The following is a 24,708-nucleotide window of genomic DNA, read 5'->3' as shown; positions in this document are numbered from 1 at the left end:
TTCTTGCCTTTTCTGGCTTCTAGAGGCGCCCGCGTTCCTTGGCTCGCGGCCCCGTTCTCCCTCTGCAGAGCCACAGCTCAGCACCTTCTCTCCTCCCCAGCGTCCTGCCTGCCTCTGTGAGGACCCTTGCTGGTGACCCTGGGCCCACCCAGATAACCTAGGGGCTGCCATCTCCAGGTCCTTAATCCCACCTGCAATGTCCCCCTTACCGTGTCCGCCCAGAGCTGGGCTAAGCCTTCTGCGCTGCTGCCCGCCGTGGGGGAGGGAAGGGACAGTGTGTATGACATGGATTAGTCTGCCAAACCTGTGTCCTCCAAGTTCTTCTGGCCAGCAGTTAAAAACAGGTCCTGGAAATTCAGAATGTGGTATTGTGGCTGTGTATTCTGTTGAATTATCTGAATTTACTCTGTGTGTGTGTGTGTGTGTGTGTGTGTGTGTGTGTGTGTGTGTGTGTGTGTGTGTGTGTGTGTGTGTGTGTGTGTGTGTGTGTGTGTTGGTAGGAGAGAAGGAGCTGAATATCAGCAATTTCGTGGTTGGACCTGATGTCGACATAGATGGGTCCTTGTCCGTTTGAAGCATCTACTGATGCACCACAGGTGAAATGATAGAATTTGTAGAATTGGCTTTGGCTGGTGGACAGACTGATGTTGGGGCCAGGGGACAGATCAGTGGATTCATTGCACCAGTCTCTCTGCTTCTGAGTGTGTTTCTGAGTTTCGACAAAGAGGAGGAGAAGAAAAGGACACAGACACAGTGGAGTCGGCGGCTCCCCTCCGGCTTCCACGCCTCCAGCTCTACTCCCCGCGGGCGGGGCTGCCTCTGGGTCACTGTGCAGAGGGCGTGGCATCCATCCGGAGCAGGGGACACAGGCTGGCCGCTGGCCCCAGGGCTCCTGGCCACGCTCCGCCCCGTCTGCCCCGAGGCTCCAGGCCCGCCACGCTGCTTCCAGGGCTCCAAAGTCATCGCCTAGGCGACCGGGACGCTGCCGCCACCGCCTGCCTAGCCGAGGGCCTCCCGGCTGTCCCCCTCCTCACAGACCCTCCAGGGCCCAGGCTCCGCCAAGGTAGGCTTGGCTCGGGCTGGCCCTCCTCTTTCAGGTGCCAGTTGGGGCTCCCTGGGGCCACCCAGGGGTGCAGAGGCCCCTCCCTACTGGCTCCCACCCGGCGCTTGGAAACAGGGTGTCCTGGGGGCAGCGGTGGCAGATGGGCCATAGCAGGGAGGCCATGCCTGTGGGTCCCCTGATGGGACTCGGGCAAGCTGGAGAAGCCACTGCTGTGTGGCACTGCCATCTGCCCCCAGGGGGGTGCGGGGCAATTTGCATGGCCCGGGGGTGAGGGGGGGCTGGAACAGAAGTCACTCTGGTGCCGCCGCCCCTTGGACCCACCGGAACTCTCTCCACTTCCTGCCAAAGAGGCCCTGCCCTGGCCACATGGCCAGGCTTGTCCCGGCTGGGGGCCACCGTTCCTCAGCCCCGCGGGGCCAGCCCAGAACGGCTTTCCTCACCCACCGGGGGCCCCGGAGCCCGCCCTGGCCACCCTGGCCCTCACCCGGCTGCCTCCCAGGCATCACCGAGACCTGGGCAGCAGGAGACGGCTCCCTGTGCTGCCCGCCGGCCACTGCAGTCCCACCTACGCGGCGGGGCGCCCAGGGAGCCTCTGGGGCCACATACTTTTTTTTTTTTTTTTTTTTTTTGCGGTACGCGGGCCTCTCACTGTTGTGGCCTCTCCCGTTGCGGAGCACAGGCTCCGGACGCGCAGGCTCAGTGGCCATGGCTCACGGGCCCAGCCGCTCCGCGGCACGTGGGATCTTCCCGGACCAGGGCACGACCCCGTGTCCCCTGCATCGGCAGGCGGACTCTCAACCACTGCGCCACCAGGGAAGCCCTGGGGCCACATACTTGAGCGGAGGGGCTGGGGTGGGGGATTCACCGTGATGAAGGCGGAGTGTGTGCGCGTGCAGGTGTGTACACGTGTGTGCCTGCACGTGTGCGCGTGCAGGTGTGTGCACACGTGTGTGCCCGCACGTGTGCGTGTGTGTCAATGGTGCTGGCAGGGGCTGGACGCCAGTGGCTGGTTCAGGAAGTAGCCTCTGGAGCTTGAGTGGAAAGGGGGATGAGGGTTGGACTGACACAACTGATAGCAGATTTCCAAAGGCTCCAGAGGTCAGACAGGAGCCGCGTTTGCAGCCCAAGCCACCCCGGGAGTCCTGCTAGAGGCTTCTGTGTAGGTCAGCCCTGCATGGTGGGTGTGACTTCCCTCTTCTCCGGATGAGAAGACAGAGGCCTGACCGTGCACGCAGCTGGAGGGTGGCTAAAGGCGCCTGAGTCTGCAGCCGGTTGAGGGCTGAGCTCAGAAGTGCCTTAACCCGACGCAGATCGGCTTGGTGGGGCGGTCCTCATCCCTTCCTGCCCCCTCTTGCGTCCCTGCGGCCCATGCCCCCCACCGCCTCACCAGGACCCAGCCGAGGCCTGCCTCGCTGACCACCAGCCTCTGGGTTTGCCAAGCCCACGATGTGCCCCCCGGGTGACCTTCCTCACCCAAATCCCACTGCATCCCTCTGGGAGCCGAGCCCCCCTCTTCGCTCCCCGAGGCCCACGGCTGCAGGTCCAGTGCCCTTCCTGTGGCCAAGGCCTCTGGGCATCCTGTCCCCTCTCCAGCCCACCTGGCTATTCCTGCCGCCCCCTGACCTGAAGGGCCGTCAGGGCCTGTCCTGGGCTGAGCTCTGCCGCATCGGTGCCCCTTCTCCCAGCTTGTGAAACCGAAAATGACAACTCATGTGGACCTTCATTTACCCTTGGGCTGACCCTGGGCCTGTCCACACCGCTCAGGGTGCCCTTCACACTGGGGGGGGGAAAGGCTGGTTCTCTTCTCTGCCTCCCAAGAGAGGCCCCCGGAGGGTGGGGCTGCCTGGTGGGAAGGGGTTAAGTGGATCCTCACCAGAGTTGGACTCAAATCCAGCCTTGGCACTTCTGAGCTGAGTGGCCCTGGGCAAGCGGTCCCCTCTCTCTGCGCTTCTGTAAGAACATCTGGAACGTGGGACGCAGCAGTGCTTTTGTCTCAGGGTTACTTTGAAGACTGAAATCATGGGCAAGCGGTCCCCTCTCTCTGTGCTTCTGTAAGAACATCTGGAACGTGGGACGCAGCAGTGCCTTTGTCTCGGGGTTACTCTGAAGACTGAAATCAAGGAATACAGAGGACTCCAGGCTGGGGTTGGCACTGCGTGAGCACACGATAGATGCTGGGTGTCGTTATCGGAAAGAGCCCCAGGCCCAGGGGATGGGATGGGGGCACGTGGGAGATAGGGAGGCAGGCGGCACAGAGGTGGCTCTCTGGGACAGATGTTTCTGGAGTGAGTGAGCGATGGATGGACCAATGCCATGGCAACTTGGCTGAAGTCACGTCAGAGGTCAGCTGACTTCAGAACCAGAGAGGAGTGGAACTCATGAGTCAGATGGAGCTCGAAAAAAAAATCACGGCCCCAGTGGCCGGGGCGGGGGCGGGGAGCTGAGTGGGGATGGGTAGAGAGTTCAGGAAATTAGTGCGTCCTGGGCCCATAGTGAGGACCCCAGGGTAGGAGGCAAGGAGTCTACACAGGGCGGGGACACAGCTGAGTGGGTTCCCGTCAAGGAATGTGGAGGAGTCTGGAGAAGGGTGGCCAGGCGGGGCCAATGGTTTGGGAATGACCGTGCAGGGCATGGTTGAAGGAGCACAGATGCTTGTCCGGGGAAGAGAAGATTCTGGAGGACAGAGCATGGCGCACTGGCATGTAGAGGTGGGACCCTCAAGAGGGGAGGAGGGGAGCCTTGGAGGAGACGGACGGAAACGGCAGGGGTGCCTGGCAGCCGGGTGGGTGAGAGTGTTACCGAAAGCGGGGTCTGGCTGCTCGCCGCTCAAAAGCCAAAAAGGGGCCAGGCCTGTGGAAAGGAGAGGTTGCTTTATTTCGGAGCAAGGGCTCCATGTCCTCCGAATCCCCCAAGGGCTGACTCCCACCCACCGCCCCCAACTGACAACCGGGGCTGAGAGCTTTTGTAGACGGAGGGAGGGGCTCCATGCAGAAGCAGCACAGTCAGCTCTGACGGCCACCTTGCAATTGGTCATGCGGTGGTCTGACCAGCGTCATCCTGATTGATTTAAGTACAGCTAGTCTTTAGTTCCAGGGTCAGTTCGTTCCCATTTCTTTGAGGCCAGTTCTGTCTGTTTGTGTTTTTGTCTTGGCTGCACTGCACGGCATGCGGGATCTTAGCTCCCCAAACAGGGATCGAACCTGTGCCCCCTGTAGTGGAATCGCGGAGGCTTAACCACTGGACCGCCAGGGAGCTCCCTGAGGCCGGTTCTCAGAGTTATGACACCTTATGTCATAGCTACAGTCTGTCATCGCGTAGTTGACTTCTTCCACCGGGTGGGGGGTACAGGGGTGGGGCGTATGACCTCACCTACATCTGGCCACTGTTGGTCCATCCGCTGAGGCAGAAGCGGGGAGCCTGGCTGAGAGGCTGCTGCCCTTACGGGGGCGGGGGTGGGGGGCTGAGGGGATCTGGGACTAGGGTGGCCTTGTGGGTGGGAGTGCCGGATTCTAGATCCCTGTGGAGGCGGGGTTGGAGGTGGGCAGTGAGACGGAGAAGTCCAGGATGTGCCCAGCCACTCCTCTGTCCAATCCTGGCCACCCTTGGCGCTCACTTGGAACGCGCCACGGCTGAAAGCTCAGACACCTGCTCTACCGTCAAGCGTCTCTTCCTCTCCAGCCTCATGAGGCTCCCAGCCCTGCAGCTGCCCGCCTCCTGGGTCCCCTTCCTGTGCCCCATGCTGGTCTGAACCTCCCTCACCGACACCCTCACTTCTGCTCTCACTCCTCCAGTCAGGCCGCCCCAACAGGTGGCTGGGTGCTGCCGTGGAAGCCTCCCCACGTGGTGACGCAGGTGGGATCGCGGCATCTCCAAGCTCAGGGGCACTGTGCCGGCTTCCGGCCCCAGTAGGAATCCATTATTTTGCCTCTAGCGGGTGGGTTGTCTCTTACCCCTGGGTTTCTGCTGCCATGGAGTGCTGGGTCCCACTCATCCTTCCGCAGGTGCCTCGGTCTTAGAGAGACCACTGATGGGGAGGTCCCCGCAGCTGAGCCAGGGACAGACCTGGCCTCTGCCCTCTGCTGCCCCTGGGACCAGGGCAGGTTTATTCTTCTTCCTCCGCTGCTACCCTCATCCTCAGTAACCACTGGTCAATTGCAACTCACTCCCGTCTCTCGAGCTCCAATCTGTGCCTGTATCAACGCCCTGCTGAGTGCTTTGGCTTTTTCCACACATCACAGGAAACAGGCTCAGAATGGGCAAGACACCGGTCCAGGGGTCACACAGCTACAGAGCAGAGTGGCAGAGGTGCAGAGGTGGGCTATGTGGATGGAGGGGGAGGGGGGGGTGGCCGGGAGTGTGGCAGGCAGGGCGGAGCTGCAGAGCAGAAAACCAAGGGACAGGAAGCCTGTGTCCAGGTCTGACCTGCACTTGTTGGGGGTGGAGGCCGGGATGGGGGGCGGGGGGGCGGGGAGCGGATGTGGGTAGGGCCTCATTGTGTGGGTGAAGAAGTAGGGGTGGACCAGGGACTTCCCAGCGGCGTGTGGTGAGAAGGCAGGCCGGAGAGGGGCTGGACCTCCTTTGCTCACCTCCTAGAGAGGCCAGGTAGAGGGCAAGGTCAAGAACAAGGACGTTAGAGCTAGCTGCCGGGTTGGACTCCCTGCTCTGACCAGCTGTGTGCCCTTGGGTGGGTGACCTAACCTCTCTGTGCACGGCTCCACGTCGGTCAGTGAAATGAGCTGCGTGGTGCACTGCCCTGCTGAGACATGGTGCGGCTCAGCCGTGCTCCAGCGTTTTTTTGTTTGGTTTGGCCGCATGAGTTCCTCCACCAGGAAGCTGGGCGTGGCAGTGGTAGGGTGAGGGGGCGTGGGGGCATGCGCCACTGGGTCCCCAACACTTAGCTTGGCCGAGAGCCCCTCCCAGCAAAGGTCTGGAGCCTGGCAGCCCTGGGGGATTGGTCAGCCATTTCCTTCCAGAAGTACGTGAGGCCCACGTGGTTAGAGGGCCGCCACCCAGCTCCCTGCCCCACGTGGGTGCTAGACCAACCGTCAGATTCAAACAGAAACTGCTGGGCAACCCCACGGTGCTCCAGGCCGGGCCCAGGTGCCGGAGGGAGGCCATCCCTGCCCCTGGCCTGGCTGCGGGACCGGGACCGAGGTAAGAGGCAGCAGGGCTGGGGGATTCCTGGGGCCGCTCCCAGGCTCTGCGTCTCCCGCCTCCCCACGGGCCCCAGCCCAGGAGGGAGAGAGGGCGGCTTAATCGGGCACCTCCAGCTGTTTTCGTATTTCACAAGCGCACCCTGCCCCAGGGTGGGGAGGCTAAATTTGTCTCTCACCATCAGTGCGGGGCTTCCCCTGAGCAGGCAGAGGGGGAGCAGGGAGCCCCCCCCCCACCAAGGGTGACGTTGGCCTCGGCCGTGCCCTCCTCCCAGGCCCCGCAGGCCCAGTCTCTCCGCAGGAGACCCAGGTGCCGCCCTGGCCGAGGGTCCTGTCCTAACCCCACCCCAGCCCCTGCAGGGCCAGCGAGGACAGAGGCTGCGCAGGCTTCCGTGGCCACGTGGCCGGGCGCGGGCGGGAGGGGCAGGTGAAGATGCCACTGTCCTTTGCTCTCTGAGGGTGACACGCTCCTGGCCACCATTCCAGGGGGGACTCCTGCCCCAGCCCCACCGGGCGAGGGCCTCCCGTTCCCGGGGTTGGCTGAGGTCACAGAGGCCCCTCAGCTCCAAGGGCCCAGGAGGCTGGGCGCCGGGTGTCCTGCTGGAATTCGGCTGGGCCGCCGCCCGGGGACAGCGCCATGTCACAGCAGGGCCTCCAGCCTCCTGTGACCCTGTGTGATGGCCGCCTGACCCCTCTGCCCAAGTAGGAGGACTTCTGGACGCTGGGCCGTTCTGCTGTCCCCTCAAGACAAGGCCACAGGGGATGGGAAGGGTCCCTCCTGAGATGGTGTAGGTTTATCTGCCCCTTGGATTTCAATCCGCCATTGTTTACTGAAATAACTGGGGACGGACCCACCGGAATAACCAGTATGTGACTGAGGACCATCAAGATGGATTGTTTCGGGGTGGGTGGCAGGGTGGAGTTCTTCGGGTCTTTCCCCACTAAACTGAATGGGGCCGCACGCCCTCCCCCAAAGCTGGCATCCAGATGGCCGTGGAGGAGGGGCGTGTGCCCCAAGCTGTCCTTCTCTGCACGCGGGCCAGGCGTCCACTCTGGACCAGGGCTCTTGCAGGTGGGTGGGGGCCTCCCTCTGTGGATGGGGTGTCCCTTCTGGGAGGATCACAAGGACCCCAGTTTACGGAAGCTGGTTTCGGGGCCCTGGGCAGCGGTGGGCCCAGGGGACAGGGAAACCAGAGGCCTCAAAGTCCTGCCCAACCAATGGGGCTGCCCGTGGGGGCCACGTAGCTGAAGGGCTGTCTGTGCTCTGCCACCTGCCAGGTGATGGGGGGGCAAGATAAGGGGCGTCCTGACCTGGAGTCGGGGAGGACAGTGGCTTCCTGGAGGAAGCCTGGCCTGGCAGGACAAGGATGGGGTGGGGAGTGGATGGTGGACCAAAGCTGAGCGTGGAGGCCGCCCTGGCTGGGGTGCGTGGGGACAGGGCCGGGGGCAGAAGGGGACCTGTGGGAACAGAGCCAGGAGCCCACGGCAGGCTGTAGCTCTCGCCGGGATTTGTGGAGGACGTGGTCAGAGGGTCGAGCAGAGCCGGCCAAGGAACAGCTGCTGCCCCCCGGGGCCTCCAGCTCCCACCAGCCTGGGGCAGAAGGTCTGCACTCGCTTGTGGGGCAAGGTCTCCAGCTGTCTGGGCTGTGGCTCGAGTCCCAGCCGGGACCCTTGGTAGCTTGGGCCTCTGAGCGCCTGCCCCGGGGTGGCGGTTCCTGCCCGACAGGGCAGTGTGGGGGCCTGGGGCCCCGGCAGCAGCTGGCCCGCTTCTCCCCTGCGGCACCGGACCTCTGGGCTGGAACCTCTGCCGTGGTGCGCTGCAGGATGTGGGACTGCATCCCCTCCCTGGAGGGCTCTCAGAGACCTCGGGGCATCCCCGAGCCACCCAAAGTCAGTGGGGTGTGGGGCTGTGTCTCCACTCCAGCTTGAGTTGAGTGTGGCCCACACAGCCCCTGCCCCGCCTCTCCAGGGTCAAAAATTTTTGCTGGAAATTCCTTGAGGTGAACTGGTGTTGGTGGCCCCAGCCCACGGGGAGCTGGGGCAGGTCGGAGGTGCCTGAGCCCCGGCCCAGCTGCTGTGAGAAGGGGCCACACGTTGCCCTTCTCGGGCTGCCTCTGACTCGGCAGTTCCCTGTGGGCTGGGGCTCAGGGATTCCTTGAGTCCAGCCCCCACCAGCACCGTACCCCACCTTCTCACACCCACGTCTCCCTTGGAGACCGGCCCTGACCAGGACTGGACCCCTCCTGGTGCAACAGGCTGCATTTTTTTTCCCAGAGCAACTTCATGGAAAAGCAAAGCTGTCCACCGTGCATGTGCACTTCGTGGCATCATTAATGCCACCTGAAGAGGTGTCATCGAAAGTCAGTCTCTCCCCTCATACACGCGATTTTTTAAATGATTCGCGTCGTTTGCAAAAGCAGTTTCCACTGTGAGCACATTTCCAAATTTGAAGTGCATGTCGGGGAAACTGGATTTAATTTGCAGGAAGTGATTTTAGAATTGCTTTCTTTTTCTCACCTCTGCAAACCTTGGCCACCTTGGCCGAAATGCTGCTAGTGAGTAAAGGGAATATACTGTCCCTGCCCTAGGGGAGAGAGGGCTGGGCCCATGGAGCTCTGGGGGAGGTTCCAGTTGCGGGGGGCAGCCTGAGGCCGGACATCAGTTGTGCTGCTTCCTCACGCCCAGCTCCGGCCCAGGCGGGTGCTCCCTGGCGCCTGCAGGAACCAGGTCTGCGGCTCTGTCACTGATAGCCCAGTGCAGCCTGCTCTGCAGAGTTTTCCAGGGAAGTTGGAGGTATGGGCGCTGCATGGCTTCCTGGGTCAAGTCCTCCAGGCCCTCTGGGGAGGGCAGGTTTCTGGACCCGTTTTGCCGATGGAGAACCTGTGTGGGAGTCACCGTCAGAGGCTGGTGCCGTCCTCGGGTGGACACAGCCAAAGGGGCCCCTCAGTGGGTGAGGGGAACCTGTGTGTTGCTCTCCCCGCCCCGCGGCGGGCGGGGAGGTCTGTCCTAGAGTCACTGTGAGTCCTGGGGTGTTGGCTAAAAGCAGACACAGAGTCCTGGGTCTGAGGGTGTACTGGGGGCAGAGGCAGCAGGATCTGCTGAAGGCAGTGGAGTTTGGTGACCCGGGACCACCCCTTGCATCAGTAAGGCTGAGCAGTCTCCGTCTTCAGTCCTGGTGGTGAGGGCTGGTGGGGTGGGTGTAGGACACCCCCCCCCCCACCGCTTCCCCAGAGGGCCGGGCACCTGCAGGTCTGTCACCGAGCCAGAGCCGGCCTGTGTGGTGCAGGCGCCTCTGACCCCGGCAGCTTGGGGTGAAGCAGGGGGTGGGGTGAAAATGCTGGTTGTGTCCCCCAGAGTGCGGGCCTCTGTCCCCGCTCCCGGCTGTTCTGTGGGGAGGGAGGTGTGGGAGCCAGGGGAGGGAGGGGGCCTCGGGGAGATTCCCAGTGCTGACTTGCCTCCCCAGATGCTGGGCGGCAGGGGCTGCTGAGAACTGGGGCTGGGCTTTCGGAGAAACTGTCTTTAACTTCCATGCAGCTTTATTGAGGTGAAATTCACGTAACATAAAGCTAACCCCTTTACAGCAAACCCTCCAGTGGCGTTTAGCTCATTCACAGTGTCGGGCAACCATCGCCCCTGTCTTACTCCAGCAGTCTCCCCCCATGCCCTGCCCCCAGCCCCTGCAACCGCCAGTCTGCCTTTCGCCTCTGTGGACTCCCCTGTTCCGGACGTCTCATAAATGGACGCGTATAGCACGTGGCTCTTTCACTCAGCATGATGTTCCGAGGTTCATAGTGACATGGCCGGTGTAAGCGATCATTGCTTTTCATGATGGAGTAATATTCCAGCGTGTGGACCGACCAGGATTTGTTTATTTGTTCATCCGTTGATGCACCTTCGGGCCGTTTCCACCTTTCCACTGTTGCGAATGGTGCTGCCGTGACCAGGGACAGGATCTTGCCGTCCACTTGCTGTGTAATGTTAGTCAAGGCATTGTCTGTCTCTGGGCTTAGATGGTCCATTAGCAAAATGAAGGGGGTGGGACCAAATGGCCTGGGCCAGTTGAGCCTCGTGTTGGTACACCCTGCCCACACCAAGAGGCCCCTCTGACTAATCTCTGCTCATCCAAAAAGGACCAGCCTTGGAGAGTGGGTGAGGGTGTGTTTCCGCCCAGCTTCAGCACAGTGACCTGCTCCGGCCGGCATGTTCTGCTTCCTACCAAGTCCACCCCGTTCTGCGTTACCACATGGCCAGCTCCACGCCTTACTCAGCTCTGCTGGGTTTTGGATAGCTCAGCCCAGGATAGGAGTGATCTCCCCAGCACAGGAGGCATGCAAGTGAGCGCTGACCCGCCCCTTGTTAAAATCCTGTGGATTGTGTGCTGAGGGTTTGAGGTGAAGGGGGGAGGAGGCATGACTACGTTAATTTCCAATTCTGAGAAAACCACTTGGTTGTCCCTGCACTTACAGCTATGCTGTGTGACCTCGGCATGTCACATAACCTCTCTGAGCCCTGGTCTCCTGAGAGTGGGTGGAGTGGCCTCCGAGCCTGCTGGAGAGTTGGTCTGTGGCCAGCACTTTCCAAGCTCTTAGTCCCGGCCATCCTCGCTCGGCCCCGCCCGGCCCCTCCCAGCTCGTGCCGCTGCTCCAGGGATGGCGGCCTGGCACGTGGCAGCCCCGGGAACAGGCCACCGGCCTCTCTCGGGGCCCACCGCCTGGGAACAGACGAAGTCTGTCCAAAAGGTTGCAGGCCGCACCCTCCCTCCCCCGACGGCCATGGGCAGGTCCGGGCCTGCCCGCTTGGGCCCGGGCCTGCCCGCTTGGGCCCTGCCAGGCGGTGGCCAAGCTGATTCCCGTGGCCCCTTGCCAAGAGCCTGTAGGCTGGCCCAGGGGAGACATCACCTTGGCCTGGGTGGGGGCAGTGGGCAGGGTGGGCTCTGGTTTCCCTGCCCCTCCCCCCTACCGTAGGATAAGGGTTCAAGATGTGCCCGGTGTGGTCACCGCCACCTCCTCCTGGGTGGCTGTTTCGGGTGGGCATGGAGGCCCTCAGGAGGGGTGACAGTGGGGACAAAGGCCAGCGGGCACTGAGTCAGGATGCCCCAAGCCCTGGGCATCTCCTTGAAGGGGGGCCACTCGTGCAGTGACCCCTCCAGTGACAGAAGCTTCTCGGCCTCGGCCTTGGCGGCTGCCTCGTGGGGTTGACGCTGCTTCTGTGTCCAGGCCGTACGCAAGGATCCCACATCAGAGGTGAAAGGCCGCCCAGCCTGCAGCAATCGGGCACAGCCAGGCTCGTACCAGGGCCTCAGCTCCAGCCTCCGGTGTGCCCTGCACACGCCCCTCCCAGGGGGCACCTGGGATCTAAGCGTCGCCAGCTGCTGGGGCCTCAGGAGCCCCCAAACCTGGCTTGAGCCACCCCCCAGGCCAAACCTAGAGATACAGTTCGTAATAATAATGACCACGCGTGTTCCAGTGTAATTATGACCCGGGCACAGCAGAGACTTTATTTTTTTGTTTTGTTTTTATTTTTTAATTTATTTTTTATTGAAGTGTAGTTGAAGTACAAAGTAGTGTTAATCTCTGCTGTACAGCAAAGTGACTCAGTTACACACGTGTATGCATTCTTTTTCATATTCTTTTCCATTACAGTTTATCACAGGATATTGAGTATAATTCCCTGTGCTGTACAGTAGGACCTTGTTGTTCACCTGTTTATACATACTAGTTTGTAGCTGCTCACTCTAAACTCCCACTCCATCCCTCCCCCAGCCCCCTCCCCCTGGGCAACCACAAGTCTGTTCTCTATGTGAGTTTGTTTTGGTTTCGTATATAAGTTCATTTGTGTCATTTTTTTTTAGAGTCCACATGTAAGTGATTTCATATGGTATTTGTCTTTCTCTTTCTGACTTATCTAGTAGAGACTTGAAATTCGTGCTCCCAAGGGGCCCTGCAGCAGCCCCATGAGGGGATGCTGCTGTCACCCCCATTTCACGGGTGGCGGCTTTGAGAAGCTCCTGCTGCCCAGGCCCCCAGCCGGGTCTGAAGCCAGGCTGCCCACCCCCAGGCCTCGGCTCCCACCCCCAGAGAGGGCAGGATGAAGGGAGGGGCTGGGTGAAGGGCGTGTGCCTGGTTAGCACGCCAGGGTGTCCTCGGGTGGTCATTGTCGGCCCCGCCTACCACCTGTGCCCGAGGATGCTGGTTGAGGAGCGCAGAGGATGCCCTCCCAACCCGCACTCTTGTCCTTTCCTCCTGGCAGAGCGAGCTGCCCTCGGCCGGGAGTGGGAAGATGTCGCAGTCCACCGCCACCGACGAGGGGGCCACGTTCCAGCACCTCTGGAGCTCTCTGTGAGTACCTCGTCTGAGCCTGCTGGAATCGGGGGCTGCGATGGACTCGGGGGCTGGACAGGGAGCTGCTGCCTTGGGCTTTCTCCTGGGGATGCAGGGTCCAATGTCTGGGCTTCTTCCTCTGACCAGCCCTCCAGAGGGGTTGGGTCCAGGGGACAAAGCCTGTGTGTGGCCACGCCAGCCTGGCACTCACACCAGCCCTGGAGAGGCTGGTAGGGTAAGGGGGCCGGAGGCCGCAGGGGCTGAGGGTCAGGGAAGGAGTGGAGGAGACAAGGGACTGAAGGAATCCGTGGAGGTGGGAGAGGGAGGCCCGCCCCCGGGAGCTGTGGGCTGGCCTTGAGCTCCAGGCCTGGGCCATCTGGGCTGATGGCTGTGCTCTCTGTTCTGTTTCCCTCTTCTGTCTAGGGAGCCGGACAGCACCTACTTCGACCTTCCCCAGTCGGGCCAGGGGAATGATGAGGTGGTGGGCGGTGCGGAGGCCAGCATGGATGTCTTCCACCTGCAGGGCATGACCACTTCTGTCATGGTGAGTGGGCTGCCCTCTGCGGAGGACTCGGGGTGGGGGCAGTAAATGTGGACTGTCCTGTTCTGGGAGCCTGCAGAACCAGGAAACAGGCTCTCGGGTGTACGGCTTCCTCTCTGGGTTTGTCAGCACATTTCAGATGGCAAAGTGGAAGATGTATCAGCTCATGTAACTGTCAGTCCAGGTGTAGGAAGGCCTTCAGGCATGGCTGGATCCAGGTGTTCCAACAGCTGCCTCTCTGTCTCTTGCTCTGCTTCCCCCGTGGTGGCTTTGTTCTTAGGCAGCGTCTCCTCTCATGGGAAAGGCTCCATCATCATCCCCCTCCCTGTGGGGAAGGACTCCTCTTTGCCCAGAGTCCAGCATGCCTACCTCTGAATGCCTATCGCTGAGCCATCCCTGTGCCTCTGATGGCCTGGGTCCCCTGAAACAGGATCAGGATGGAGTGGAGTGGTGTGGGCTCTGCCCACCAGCCGCACTGACTTATGGGGAAGAGCGCCCCGAAGGAAGCTGGAGCTGCTGTTTCCAGAGGAGGGGGGCTGGGTGGGGGATGCAGGGGCACCTGAGGCCCTGACAGCCGCCAGCCCTGCGGTGTCTCAGGCCTTGCCACGCTGGAGGAGGGTTGTGATAACCGGGTGGTGGCCACACTCCTGTCTCTCTCCCTGGCCGCCCACTGCCAGGCACTGGTGGGCCAGGAGGTGGGAGGCAGGAGAGACACAAGAGGGTGTATGAGGACCCCTGGCCCCGGGGAGGCCCAGCGACGCCTGCCGTCCCCAGCGCCCTCTGTGGTCACCTCCTTGGGACAGCCTCTGCGGGACCCGGGGCTGCTCCGTCCTGCCCACAGGCTTGCTGTGCAGCTCCTTCAGACGGGGACTTGTTGTGGGACCTTGGCTAAGTGCGTGAGGGAGGCACCTGGATCTGCCGCTTGCAGCTCCCCAGATGGGGGCCCCCTGGATGGCGGCTCACTGGATGGCCGCTGGCCCCCACAGCCCAGCACAGTGGCCTTGGGGCACCACACCAGGCCAGGGCCAGGGTGCAGGAGGGAGACGGAGCTGGGAACTCTGGAGGCGGGGGGGGGGCGCTCAGAGTCTGGGCCCCTCTCCCTAAAGCCCCCTTCCAGATCGGAGCCCTCACCCCAACACACACCCGTCCAAGGCATCTGGTGAACAGTGGAGACCATGGGGGCTCCGGTCGTGGGAACGAGTCAGGGTCAAGGGGGTGGGGGATGAGGAAGGGTCCCTACGTCCTACGTCAGTGTCCGTCTCGGATGCTGGGCTGGCCCAGGGCCCGCTGGCCCGCATGGGGCGAGGAGAAGGCACCTGCTCGGGTAGTCGCAACTGGGGCAGGTGGGGGTCTGGGGGGCAGTGAGCTCCCTGTGACATCCTTGCTTCCGAGGATCCTCTCAGAGTGGACCTGAGGAATCTGCCTGGCCAGCCCAGGCCTCCTGCCTCTGCTCAGAACACCATCAGAGCAGAAACATCTGCCTGTTATAGTCCCATTTTACAGGTGAGGAAACCGAGGCAGATGCTGGGCCTGGGCGGGGCCAGGTAGTGCTGCCCTGTCCCTTTGGACCATTTCCTGTCTGCCAACATCTCCACAGGGGCCAAGGGTCCTGACCTTTCATGGTCCCAGTCGCCCCTCCTGGACATTAGTGTCCTGGCGCCACTGTCTTGGGTGGGTCTCAACCTGTCAATAGTGATGCTCTGGACTAGGATGCCTGGGGTGTTCACCTGAGCCCTGCTACCTGCACTGCGGGGTGGGGTGGCGGGGGAGAGAAAGAGAGAGAGAGAGAGGAGACCCAGGGCTCTGCCTTTATTGGGGCTGAGGATGGGGTGCCTAGGGTTTGGGGGGTTGATTCGTTATTGGTGAATTTAAAACATAACAGTGGAATTAAACTGTGAAAGGGAGAAGTGGGGTCACTCCAAGGTCCATTATCTGGTCACCCAGGGCTTTCTGAACGGGAGCCTTCGGGGATGAGGCAGCTGGGCTCTTGACCTATAGTTGTATAGCTGTCGAGGTGCATGTCTTTGAAGTGGGCGCCTCACCCATCCACAGCCTAATGTCAGGCACTTACTTTACAATCAAAAAGCAAATTGTCAGGCAGGGCTTCCCTGGTGGCGCAGTGGTTGAGAGCCCGCCTGCCGATGCAGGGGACGCGGGTTCGTGCCCCGGTCCGGGAGGATCCCACATGCCGCGGGGCGGCTGGGCCCGTGAGCCATGGCCACTGAGCCTGCGCGTCTGGAGCCTGTGCTCCGCAATGGGAGAGGCCACAACAGTGAGAGGCCCGCGTACTGCAAAAAAAAAAAAAAAAAAAGCAAATTGTCAGACACTCACCCTACATCCACTCTGGGGAGGGACAGGAGCTGCCCCCAGGCTCCAGGGAGGGAGGGCCTCTGAATGCGGTCTCCTAAGAGGCCTGTCTCTGTAGTTGCAGAAGCCTCCACCTCCCCTCCTCCCAGCTGCCCAGCTCACCCCCTGGAGGGCAGTAGGCCCAGGAGACCCCAACGACCCAGTGTCAGGAGCGGACCAGCTCTGGGCTCCTGTGGGGTGGGATGCCCCCCCTCCAGGGAGGATGCCTGATGCTGAGAAGGTCTGGGCCAGGGAGGGCAGGACACCCCTCCCACCAGCCGTGGGGTAACCAGGATGGGGCCTCTCACCTCTGCCAACAAGAGGGCCGAGTCTCTCAGCTAGCGCCACGCCTCTTAGTAAAAGTCCTGCAGGTTCCCAGAGGTGGGGGTGCCCAGAACCACGCTGGCCCTGGCTGGGGGCAGGGGTAGGTGTGGGGAGCCAGGCCCCCTCCGAACGCCACATCCTGACCCCTGCCTGACATCGTGTAGCCCAGCCCTCACCCTCATGTAGCCCAGCGCAGCCCAGAGGGAAAGGCGAGGCTCAGAGACACAGCTGGACAGCTGGGCAGCTGGCTGCAGAGCCCACTGCCTAGCTGCCTTGCAGAAGGGCCTCTGCCTGATGCGTCCAGAGGCCTGGAGCAGGGGCCCACGGAGTCCAGGGTGCAGGCAGGAAGCCCCACAGAGTTGAACTGGGTGGTGTTGTCTTAAAGTCCAGACTGGAGGCTGAGAAGACCTGACCCTCTGGCCAGAAAACAGCCCCGGCAGACGCTGTGCTGCTGAGGGCGACCTGGTGATGCTGGGGTGCGGGTGGGGACTCCTGAGTGCCTCAGCCCCACCCCCGTGGCTCCATTCCCACCCACCAGCAGGTCTCTCGTCAGGGAAAGCCTGGGGCTCAGCGGGGAGGGGGATAGCCCCTCCTCCAGGCTGGTAACAGGTCAAGTGCTCCCCAGGCCAGGCTCCAGGTCAAGAAAGCAGCAGCTGCAGAGTCAAAAGTTCGCACTCGCCACCCGCCCTGTAGTCACGATTCAGGCCCATGTGAACGCGTGCGCGCACTCGTGCACACACATGCATACACACACGGGCCCCCATGCCGCTCCCTCTGGCCGCTGTCCTCTGAGATGAAGGGTGCCCGTACCCCAGCCCCGGGCTCTGGGGCCACCCCCCCAACTGGGTCGTGGGGCTCATCCAGGAAAAGGCTGAGGCCGAGGCAGGCACAGCCGTCGCCTCGGGGGACACTGGTCCTTGCGGGTGGCACACACTGTGGTCTCGGGGCCTTGGGTCTCCACCCTGCTCGGTTGCCTTGGTGACCAAGCAGATTACTTCCTGCCGGACCTGCAGGTTCCTGAGCAGCACTCCGGCCCTGTCAGGAAACAGGCCGTTGCGGACCCCCGGGACGCCCTTAACCGCTGCTTCAGTGGCCGGTGGGAACAGGCGGAGTGGGAGGGGCCTCGCCCGAGGAGCCAGTCTGTCCCGGGTTCGAGTCCCCATGTCTCTGAGCCTCGGTGCCCTCACTTGGGGACCTGGGGTGACAGGCCGTATGGGGTCCCAGCAGAGGCTCCGCCAGCCCTGTGGGGCCTCGGACCACCCTCCTCCCATGCTGGGCAGCTGAGGAAGCCGAGTCGGGCAGTTAAAGGAGAAGGAGAAGGGCCCCTGTGGGAGCACTTGGCCCCTCGGCCTTGGAGGAGTCCCAGAGCACAGATTCTTGGTGGGGACACTGAGCTCCCTGAGGTCGTTGCAGCCAGGGTCCACCGCACCACAGGGCCGAGATGGTGCAAAGGGCGTCGGGGGCTCGGAGGTCAGATCCCACCCCTGCCTCTTCTTTGCTTGGAGAGTTATTTGACCCTCTGGGCCTCAGTTTTCTTGTCTGTAGAATGGGCCAGTGAGGATCTAAGGCAAGGTTGCGAGGAAGACTGATGGTGCCTGACCTGTAGGAACGCATGACAAACACTAGACGTGATGCTGAGACCAGGGACATGGGCTGAGTTTAAGAGAGCTGTTCCCCCTGGAACCCAGAACAGTGGAGCCAGGGAGGGCCCGGGAGCAGCTGCTTCCAGCCCCAGAGCCTGCTGTGCCAGGGAAGGACCCGGTGCCCCAGGTCCACCTTGGGGCCCTTCGGTGGAGCTCCTGCTCTGTATGGTGGCCTCCAGTTCTAGCTGTCCCTGTAGACCCCCGGCGGCTCACCCATGACAGGCACCTATAAAATAGGCCCCCAACTCCTGCAAGGGGAGAGAGGGGAACACCCGGCCTCCTGTGGACTCGAAATGAGGGCTGCCCAGAGGACACGAGGTGGGAGGTGACCCCTGGGCCCCCGGCGGGTGTGGTGACAAGGGGAACCTTGTAGGGTCTCCCCTGGCCCTGGAGGCCCTCACAGTCTGAGAGGAGCATGGACAGGATGAAGCCCCCCATGGTGAGCGCTCATGGGGTCCCGAGCAGGCAGCGGCCGTATGCACCCCGTGCTGGTCTGGGCCTGGGCTTTGGGCCATCCAGGCTTTCTGATTCTCAGTGTCCCTCAGGACAAAACGGGGGCAGGGGGACTTCCTTGCCGGTCCAGTGGTTAGGACTTGGTGCTTTCACCGCCGAGGGGCCTGGGTTCGATCCCTGATGGGGGCACTGGGATCCCGAAAGCCTCCAATAAAATGGAAGGGGGCAGGGTTCTGGCCAGCTGTGACGATGCTCGAAAGGTTGAGATGGAGGAAAGGGGAGCTCGGTTGAGGATGGGGCTGGTTGAGGTTGAGGCTGGCGGGCTCTCCTCCCTGACCATCCCTTCCCTGTCTCTCCCGCCCATCCTCCCGGAGTCTGAGCACCTCCTGCCACCCTGGCTGCCCATGCCTGCCCCCTCCCTGCATCCCTTCCCGCCTCTCCCGGCGCCTTTCTCCGGTGACAGCTGTTGTGGGCGCCTGGGCCGTAGAGGGGGCTGTGTCTGGGGGCTGATCCACCCTGGAGCCCTGCCGGCCCCTCCCCAGGTGCCCAGTGAGCTACACAGGGGACAGACACCAGGGTTAGAACCTGCAGCCACTCGGGACCTTGAGACCCCAGCGGTCACGCAGGACAGGCCTTCCTGGCCTGGGGAGGGGGCGTTTCTCCCCAGGCCTGGGAGCAAGGAGGGCGCAGTCCGGTAGTACACTCCCTGGAGCAGGCATTGTCAGGGAACAGAGCCAGCCCCCAGAGGGATCCGGTGGGCTGAGGGAGGGCCTGCCGCCCCGAGGACGTAGGGCCGGAGCTCGGGGACGGTGAGCCCCGCCAGCCACCGGATCACAGAGCCACCTGCCTGTGGGTGTCCGCAGGTGGTGTGAGGAGTTTGACCTGGAGTTGACACATCACTGGTGCCCTTCTGGTGACTCACCCCTTCCTGCGCAGGTGGGCCGTGCAAGAAAATATCCCCCCTGCCCTGCTGCCGCGAGTCCTGCGGAAGTAGTCCGTGGGGTGGAGTCCCGGTAGGTTAAACTCAGAAGAGCAGGTGCCGCGGGCCCGGCGGGGTGACTTGGGAGGGCAGCGCTGGCAGCTGAGGACTAAGCCAGGAAGAGTTCCTGCGGACAGGGGCCCCGGCTCCCCCTTCCCTGTCCCAGGATGGCCAGGATTTTGGATAAATGTGCAGGAAGTGGGTGATGCTCTGGGGCAGGTGCCGGAGCTCCGGCACTTTGAGAGCTGGAAACGTGCTCTCGTCCACGCTGGGAATCCCAGTCTGGCCCAGGCTCACGCTGTGGGGACCGTGCTGGTTCTCAGGCCGCGGTGCCCCCGCAGTGTGGGTGGGGCGTGGCACCTGGGCCTTCAGTGCTTCCAGCAGGGCTCAAGAGAGGAGGTCTTCCCGACCTGACCCTGCCTCCCTGTGGGCAGCCTCCAGTCTGGGCACACGTGTGGCCAGCCCCTCCTGGGCCCTGCCTTGTGCCCTGCAGGCCTGAGCCCGAATGCAGACCGAGGCCAAGGCTGCCCTTCGGCCGCGCCAGCCGTCCAGGGTCCCGCGGAGCCCTGGCCGTCTTCTGCCCAAGGTCTTTGCCTGCCTGCTCGCTCCCCTGCTGCATTACTCAGCTGTGCTGCGTGACACGTCACCGCCAACGGAGGGGCTTAAAGCAGCACCTGTTTGTTGTCTCACGGCTTCTGTGGGTCGGGAGTCCTGCGTGTCCCCACTGGGCCCCCTGCTCAGGGTCTCACCAGGCTGTACTCAAAGTATCAGTGAGGACTCTGCCATCTTGTCTGAGGCCGGGACCTCTTCCAGGCCCTGGTTGTTGGCAGAGCTCAGTTTCAGGTTCTCACTGGCCATTGGCCCAGGGCCACTGTTCTCGGCTTCTAGAGGCCGCCCGCCGCACCCTGCCACGTGGGCCCTCCACAGCCTGGCGGTTTGCTCCTGAGGCCATCAGGAGGAGGTTGCCCTGATTAGGTCAGGCCCACCCAGACAGCGTCCCTTCTGATCAACTCGAATTTTACCCCATGTTGCGCAACGCCCTGTGCTTGAGCCCAGGCCCTCCCCCTCCTCTCCTACCTGCCTGTGTGTCCCTCCATCCAGCCACCTGCCAAGCCCCCCGGCCCTCTTGGGAGAAGCCCTGGCAACACCCACAGGGATCTCACTGACCGACAGTCTCCCCCCCTCCCCCCTCCCCCACCCCACCCCGGCCTTCCCGCCTGCGGGCGTCCCGTTAGGAAGGCTCTTGGCCGCTGCCTCTGGCCAGAACTTGCAGCCGGGGCCCCGCTGCAGACGCCCTTCCTGAACATCGGTCTGCCCGCCAAACCTTGATGTCTCATTGTGAGTGGGGGACACCTGTGCATTGGGAGTAACAGCGATGGCCGCACGCAGTCACGGGGGCTCAGGCCGCATGTGCTGAGCTGTGTTTCTGGCTGCAGCCGCCGAGGCGCCCAGAGCCTGAGCCGGGGGCTCCCGGCCCAGCCCCTTGGGGGCAGCGCCTGGCTGCACGTCCCCTGCCTGGGATCCCCCTTTCCCTCAGCCAGAGGAGCTGGGGGGCTGGACACGTCACGGGCTCCTCGGGCTGGCCTCCCTCTGTGCAACCCCGCTGCTCCCAGCTCCCCGGGATGTGCCGAGGACAGGCCGGGAGAGAGACGGGGTCTACATGCCGTCTTCTCGGCACCTTGCGAGTTTTTAAGCTCTCCTTGGGGGATGGAAGCAGCTGGGCTCTGGGGGCTTGGAAACTTCACATCCACTTTCACGTGATCTGGGCCTGGTTGATCTCCCAGGGATGATCCCAGCCCCTGTGCCAACTTGGTGTCAAAGACGGTTAAGTTACAGTGGTTGGTCCTCCAGAAAGGGAGTGGCTGTGAGCACCGCGAAGCCGCCGGGGAGGCAGGCCCCCATCTCTGAGCCCCTGGCAGCGCTGAGGGCAGTGCCGTCCATGCACTGCGATGGGCGGGGCTCCAGCGGTCCTCCTTCTGGACCACCTCCCTCTCACTCCGGGGGCTCGGCAGCAGTGGGGACACGGCCAGCGGCAGGCCGGGCAGCGTCTGGGGTGCGGGCTCTGGGCTGCGTTGGGCCACACCCAGATGCTCACTCCGTTGCCAGGCTCCCTGTGGGGTTCCGCAGGCAGCAAACCTCCCTGAGTGCGTCTCGTCTCTGCTCAGCCCTTTGGAGCAGCCCTGGAGGGCCACCACATTCCCTAGGCAGGAGTGAGATTCGCTCCACCCGGGGCGCAGGGCCGGAAGCGCCATCTGTTCCCTGCCCGGTGGCCTGGCTCTGCCTCCCGAGCTCTTGAGGGCCCGGGCTGGCCCCCTGATGCTCTGGGGTGGAGGCCTGTGGCCCCCAGGGCCTCCCGTAGGCAGCATCTCAGAAGGAGCCAGGCGCAGCCTCACTGCAGAGGTGGCCCATGGCCCCGCGGCCGCCCCCTCCCTGCGCAGCCGCCTTGGTGCGGTCCGACCCAGCAGTGGGCAAGCTGAGGCCTGCCCTGGACTTTGATGAATAGTCATGAGGAATAAAGGGGTGGGCCGCCCGTTTTGTTGTTAGATGCAGCTAGTTGACAGGACCAAGGCAGATGGAGAGGGCCAAAGTGCCCACGGCCAGCCCACATGTTCTGCAGCGTCCTGTGCTTCTGCCCGCCTAGCCACGGAGCCTCTCTGCCTGGGTCCACCCTGCCGGGCGGCCGCACCCCTGCCCCCGGCTCCCCGGCCACCCATCCCCATGCCTCGCCCCGCAGCACGCCAGCTCCCCGGCGTGTGCAGACCCCCGTGCGCCCACCATGCTGTACGTCAGTGACCCCGTGCAGCACTTCGCCTCGGTAGGTGCGCGTCGTGCATCCTTTTCAGGGGGCCTTGGCGGGGCTTTTGCCGTGGTGGAGGATGCACGGGGCATTCTCTTGTCTGTCGCCCTGCTCGGCACCTGGGGCCGGAGGGGATGCCGCCATCCAGGGTGAGCAGAGGCAGGCAGGAGGCGCCGACGGGCTGGGGCCGGCCCCAGGCGCGGAGGCAGGTGCCTGCCCATCCTGGAGAAGCTCTGGGGACCAGTGCCCACTGGCTGGGCAGGACCGACAGCCAGGGGGAGGAGGGTGGGTGAGAGTCTGGTCAGCTAGTGGCCCTCCCCAGAGACGTGCAGGTTTCCCTCACTCCCTGGCTTTGGGCTGTCTGAGGCTTAGGGCGGGCTGCCCCACCTGCCCGGCCCTGCCCCCGGCTGCAGGAGCTCAGTGTACCCTGGAGGCTGTCTTTGCTCCCTGGGCTCTGGCTGGCTGTTGGGCTGCCACCACCTGCTCCCAGGACAAGAGCATCCTCACCTGGGAAGCTGCTCATTTGGCTGTGGGGGCAGGAGTGTTTCCTGCCGGCCAAGCTGCGGGTCAGGGGCTCACAGAAAGCTGGCTTCGAGGTGTCCTGTTGCCCCTCACGATGGCGGTGGGCCGGGCAGAGGGAAGGAAGGGACCGCAGCTTGTGCCTGGCCCCTGTGGCCTGAGCCCCGGGAACCTGGTCTCACTTCCAGGTGTGCCCAGTCCCTGGGGCCAGCGGTCACCAGGCTGCTAGTTGAGCAGGTTGAGCTGGGGCTCAGCTGCTCCCCACCGGGCCTTTTTCCTGCCGGGGAGGTGGATGGCGTGGGGGCCACGGGTACCACCTGCCCTGTGGGAGACCCAGCAGCGGGCAGAGGGTTGGGATGGACAGCTGGACAGAGTCCAGGTGTCACCAAGCTCTGCGGGTGGAGGACAGGAGCCATGAGCGCAGAGCCACAAAGAGCTGCGGTCCCTTGGCCCTGTGCGCGCCCGAAGGTGTGTTTGTGTGCGCGTGTCTGAGCGTGTGAGTGACAGTGGGTGTGTGTGCTGTTGTTCGCATTGTGTGTTGGAACAGGTACGTGTCTTTGTGCCTGCAGGTGGGTGTCCCCAGGCAAGGCCATGGGAAGAGTAATGCCGTGTGTGGGGGACCCAGGAGGGGTGAGGGGTGTACGGCCCGTCTACACGGGCTGACCCAGGCACTGGCTCCGTTCACTCACATCTGGAAGCTTCATGGCCTCTCCCACCCACGGCATGAGCTTTTCATCTGAAACCCAGCCCTGGAAAAGGGTGCAGCCCCGGGCGGGCCACAGCTAGAGTCCTCATGGCTCCCTTCTGTCACTTATTCCGTTACTGACTCATTTACCCACTAGCACCTGTCACTGGGCTCATACAGTGGCCAGGGGCTCCCCGGGGAGCAGCCTTGTACCCCCAGCCTCTCCATGAAGATGGTGCGTAAGCCGGGAGGGACTGTCTCCCTGCCGCCTAGGGGTCTGTAGTCATACACGGAACCCAAGGCAGAGCCAGAGGCCCGGGGACCTGGAGACCAGTGTCCCTGCCCGGCCAGCTGAGAAGCCCCGCGGACACGCAGGACTCTGGTATAATCTTTTCTCTCGAACGAAATGGGTGTCTCGGTGTAAGTCAGCCGAGGCTGCAGCTCATCGCCTTTCAGGGAGTGGGACGGGTCCGTGATGGGAGGCACGGGCCCCCCCCACCCCGGCTCCGGGCCTTGGAGCGTCGCCTTCCTGCAGGAGCTGTCGGCAGCAGGGGGCCGCTGGCGTCCACCCTGCTGCCGCCGCCGCCCCACCCTGGGGACCAGCAATGGCCAATCTCATCATCACCCGGCTTCCTGTAGACCCAGGATGACCGTGGCCTGTTCATTCGTTCGGTCAGCAAGTGCCTAGAGCAGCTCTGATGGCAGGTAGAGGCTGCTGGAGCCCCTTCCGGGCCAGCTGGGCTGGGCTGGGCTGGGTCGCACGGATTTGTGAAAGTGTCTCCGTTTCCGTCCCGGAGGGAGAGTATCTGTGATCTTACCACTGCACGCAGAGGGGAAGTGGTATGAACAAAAAGGGTTGAACTTGAGGTCGTGCGGTCGCCTTTGTGGTTATCGCGAGCCCACTGGGCAGGGAAGGGGGCGTGGAGCTGCAGGATGCTGTCGGGGCCCCTGCCTGGGTCTCCTGTGGGACCCACCTTTCTTTTTTTTCTTTACCTCTTTTTTTTTTTTTTTTTTTTTTCGGTATGCGGGCCTCTCACTGTTGTGGCCTCTCCCATTGCGGAGCACAGGCTCCGGACACGCAGGCTCAGCGGCCATGGCTCACGGGAACAGCCGCTCCGTGGCACGTGGGATCTTCCCGGACCGGGGCACGAACCCGTGTCCCCTGCGTCGGCAGGCGGACTCTCAACCCCTGCGCCACCAGGGAAGCCCCACCTCTTTTTTAAAAAAAATATTTATTTATTTATTTGGCTGCACCGGGACCTTTAGTTGCGGCATGTAGGATCTAGTTCCCTGACCAGGGATCGACCAGGGATCGAACCCAGGCGCCCTGCATGGGGAGCACAGAGTCTTAACCGCTGGACCACCAGGGAAGCTTCCCGGGACCCACCATTCTGAGCCCCGGTTCTGATGCTGCTGCCCGTAGCCCGCGCTGTGCCAACGGCCCACAGCTTCCCGGTCAGGGCTGGACAGCCCCCTGCCGTGGCCCACTTACTGGGGTCCTTCAGCTGGTGCCGGGGTGGGCTTACTGCTGGTCCAAGCATCTTCTCCCACCTACACAGACCAGCAGCTCACGGGGCAGAAGGGAGCCAGGGGCACGCCCCATGGGCCCCTTCTCAGATGGGATGAGCGTGGAGAGTACCCAGACTCTCCAACTTTCCCCGTCCACTCCTCTTTTGGGTGGGCATCCAGGGACCCCACCCAGCCGCCTCCCAGGCTCCTGTTTCACTGTGTATCAGTTTAGACTTGCAAGAGATGAGAAGGGCTGTGCTGGACAGCACTGGCTCCCCCATGCCTGCCTCTGTTGACGGGCCCAGGTCCATCTGGGCCACAGGGTCATCGAAGGCTTGGTCTCGGGTGACTGGGCCTGGCCCCATGCCACAGTCCC

General features: G+C 63.0%; 1 protein-coding gene across 1 annotated transcript in view; it reads left to right on the top strand.

Moving 5' to 3' along the window:
• Positions 1-12,495: 12,495 nt before the first annotated feature.
• The window catches only part of TP73 (tumor protein p73), a gene marked incomplete at both ends in the record, with an annotated part of 45,775 nt that continues 33,562 nt past the window's right edge, over positions 12,496-24,708 (top strand). Inside the window, 2 exons of the mRNA XM_082676804.1 lie at positions 12,496-12,554; positions 12,960-13,080. Coding sequence (XP_082532930.1) covers positions 12,496-12,554; positions 12,960-13,080 — 180 coding nt within the window. The remainder of the gene's footprint in view (positions 12,555-12,959; positions 13,081-24,708) is intronic.

The sequence above is a fragment of the Grampus griseus genome, assembly GCF_964374135.1.
Source record: "Grampus griseus genome assembly, chromosome: 1".
Classification (NCBI taxonomy): domain Eukaryota; kingdom Metazoa; phylum Chordata; class Mammalia; order Artiodactyla; family Delphinidae; genus Grampus; species Grampus griseus.
The sequence above is the reverse complement of the archived record's forward strand: the minus strand, read 5'-3'. Positions and strand labels throughout refer to the sequence as shown.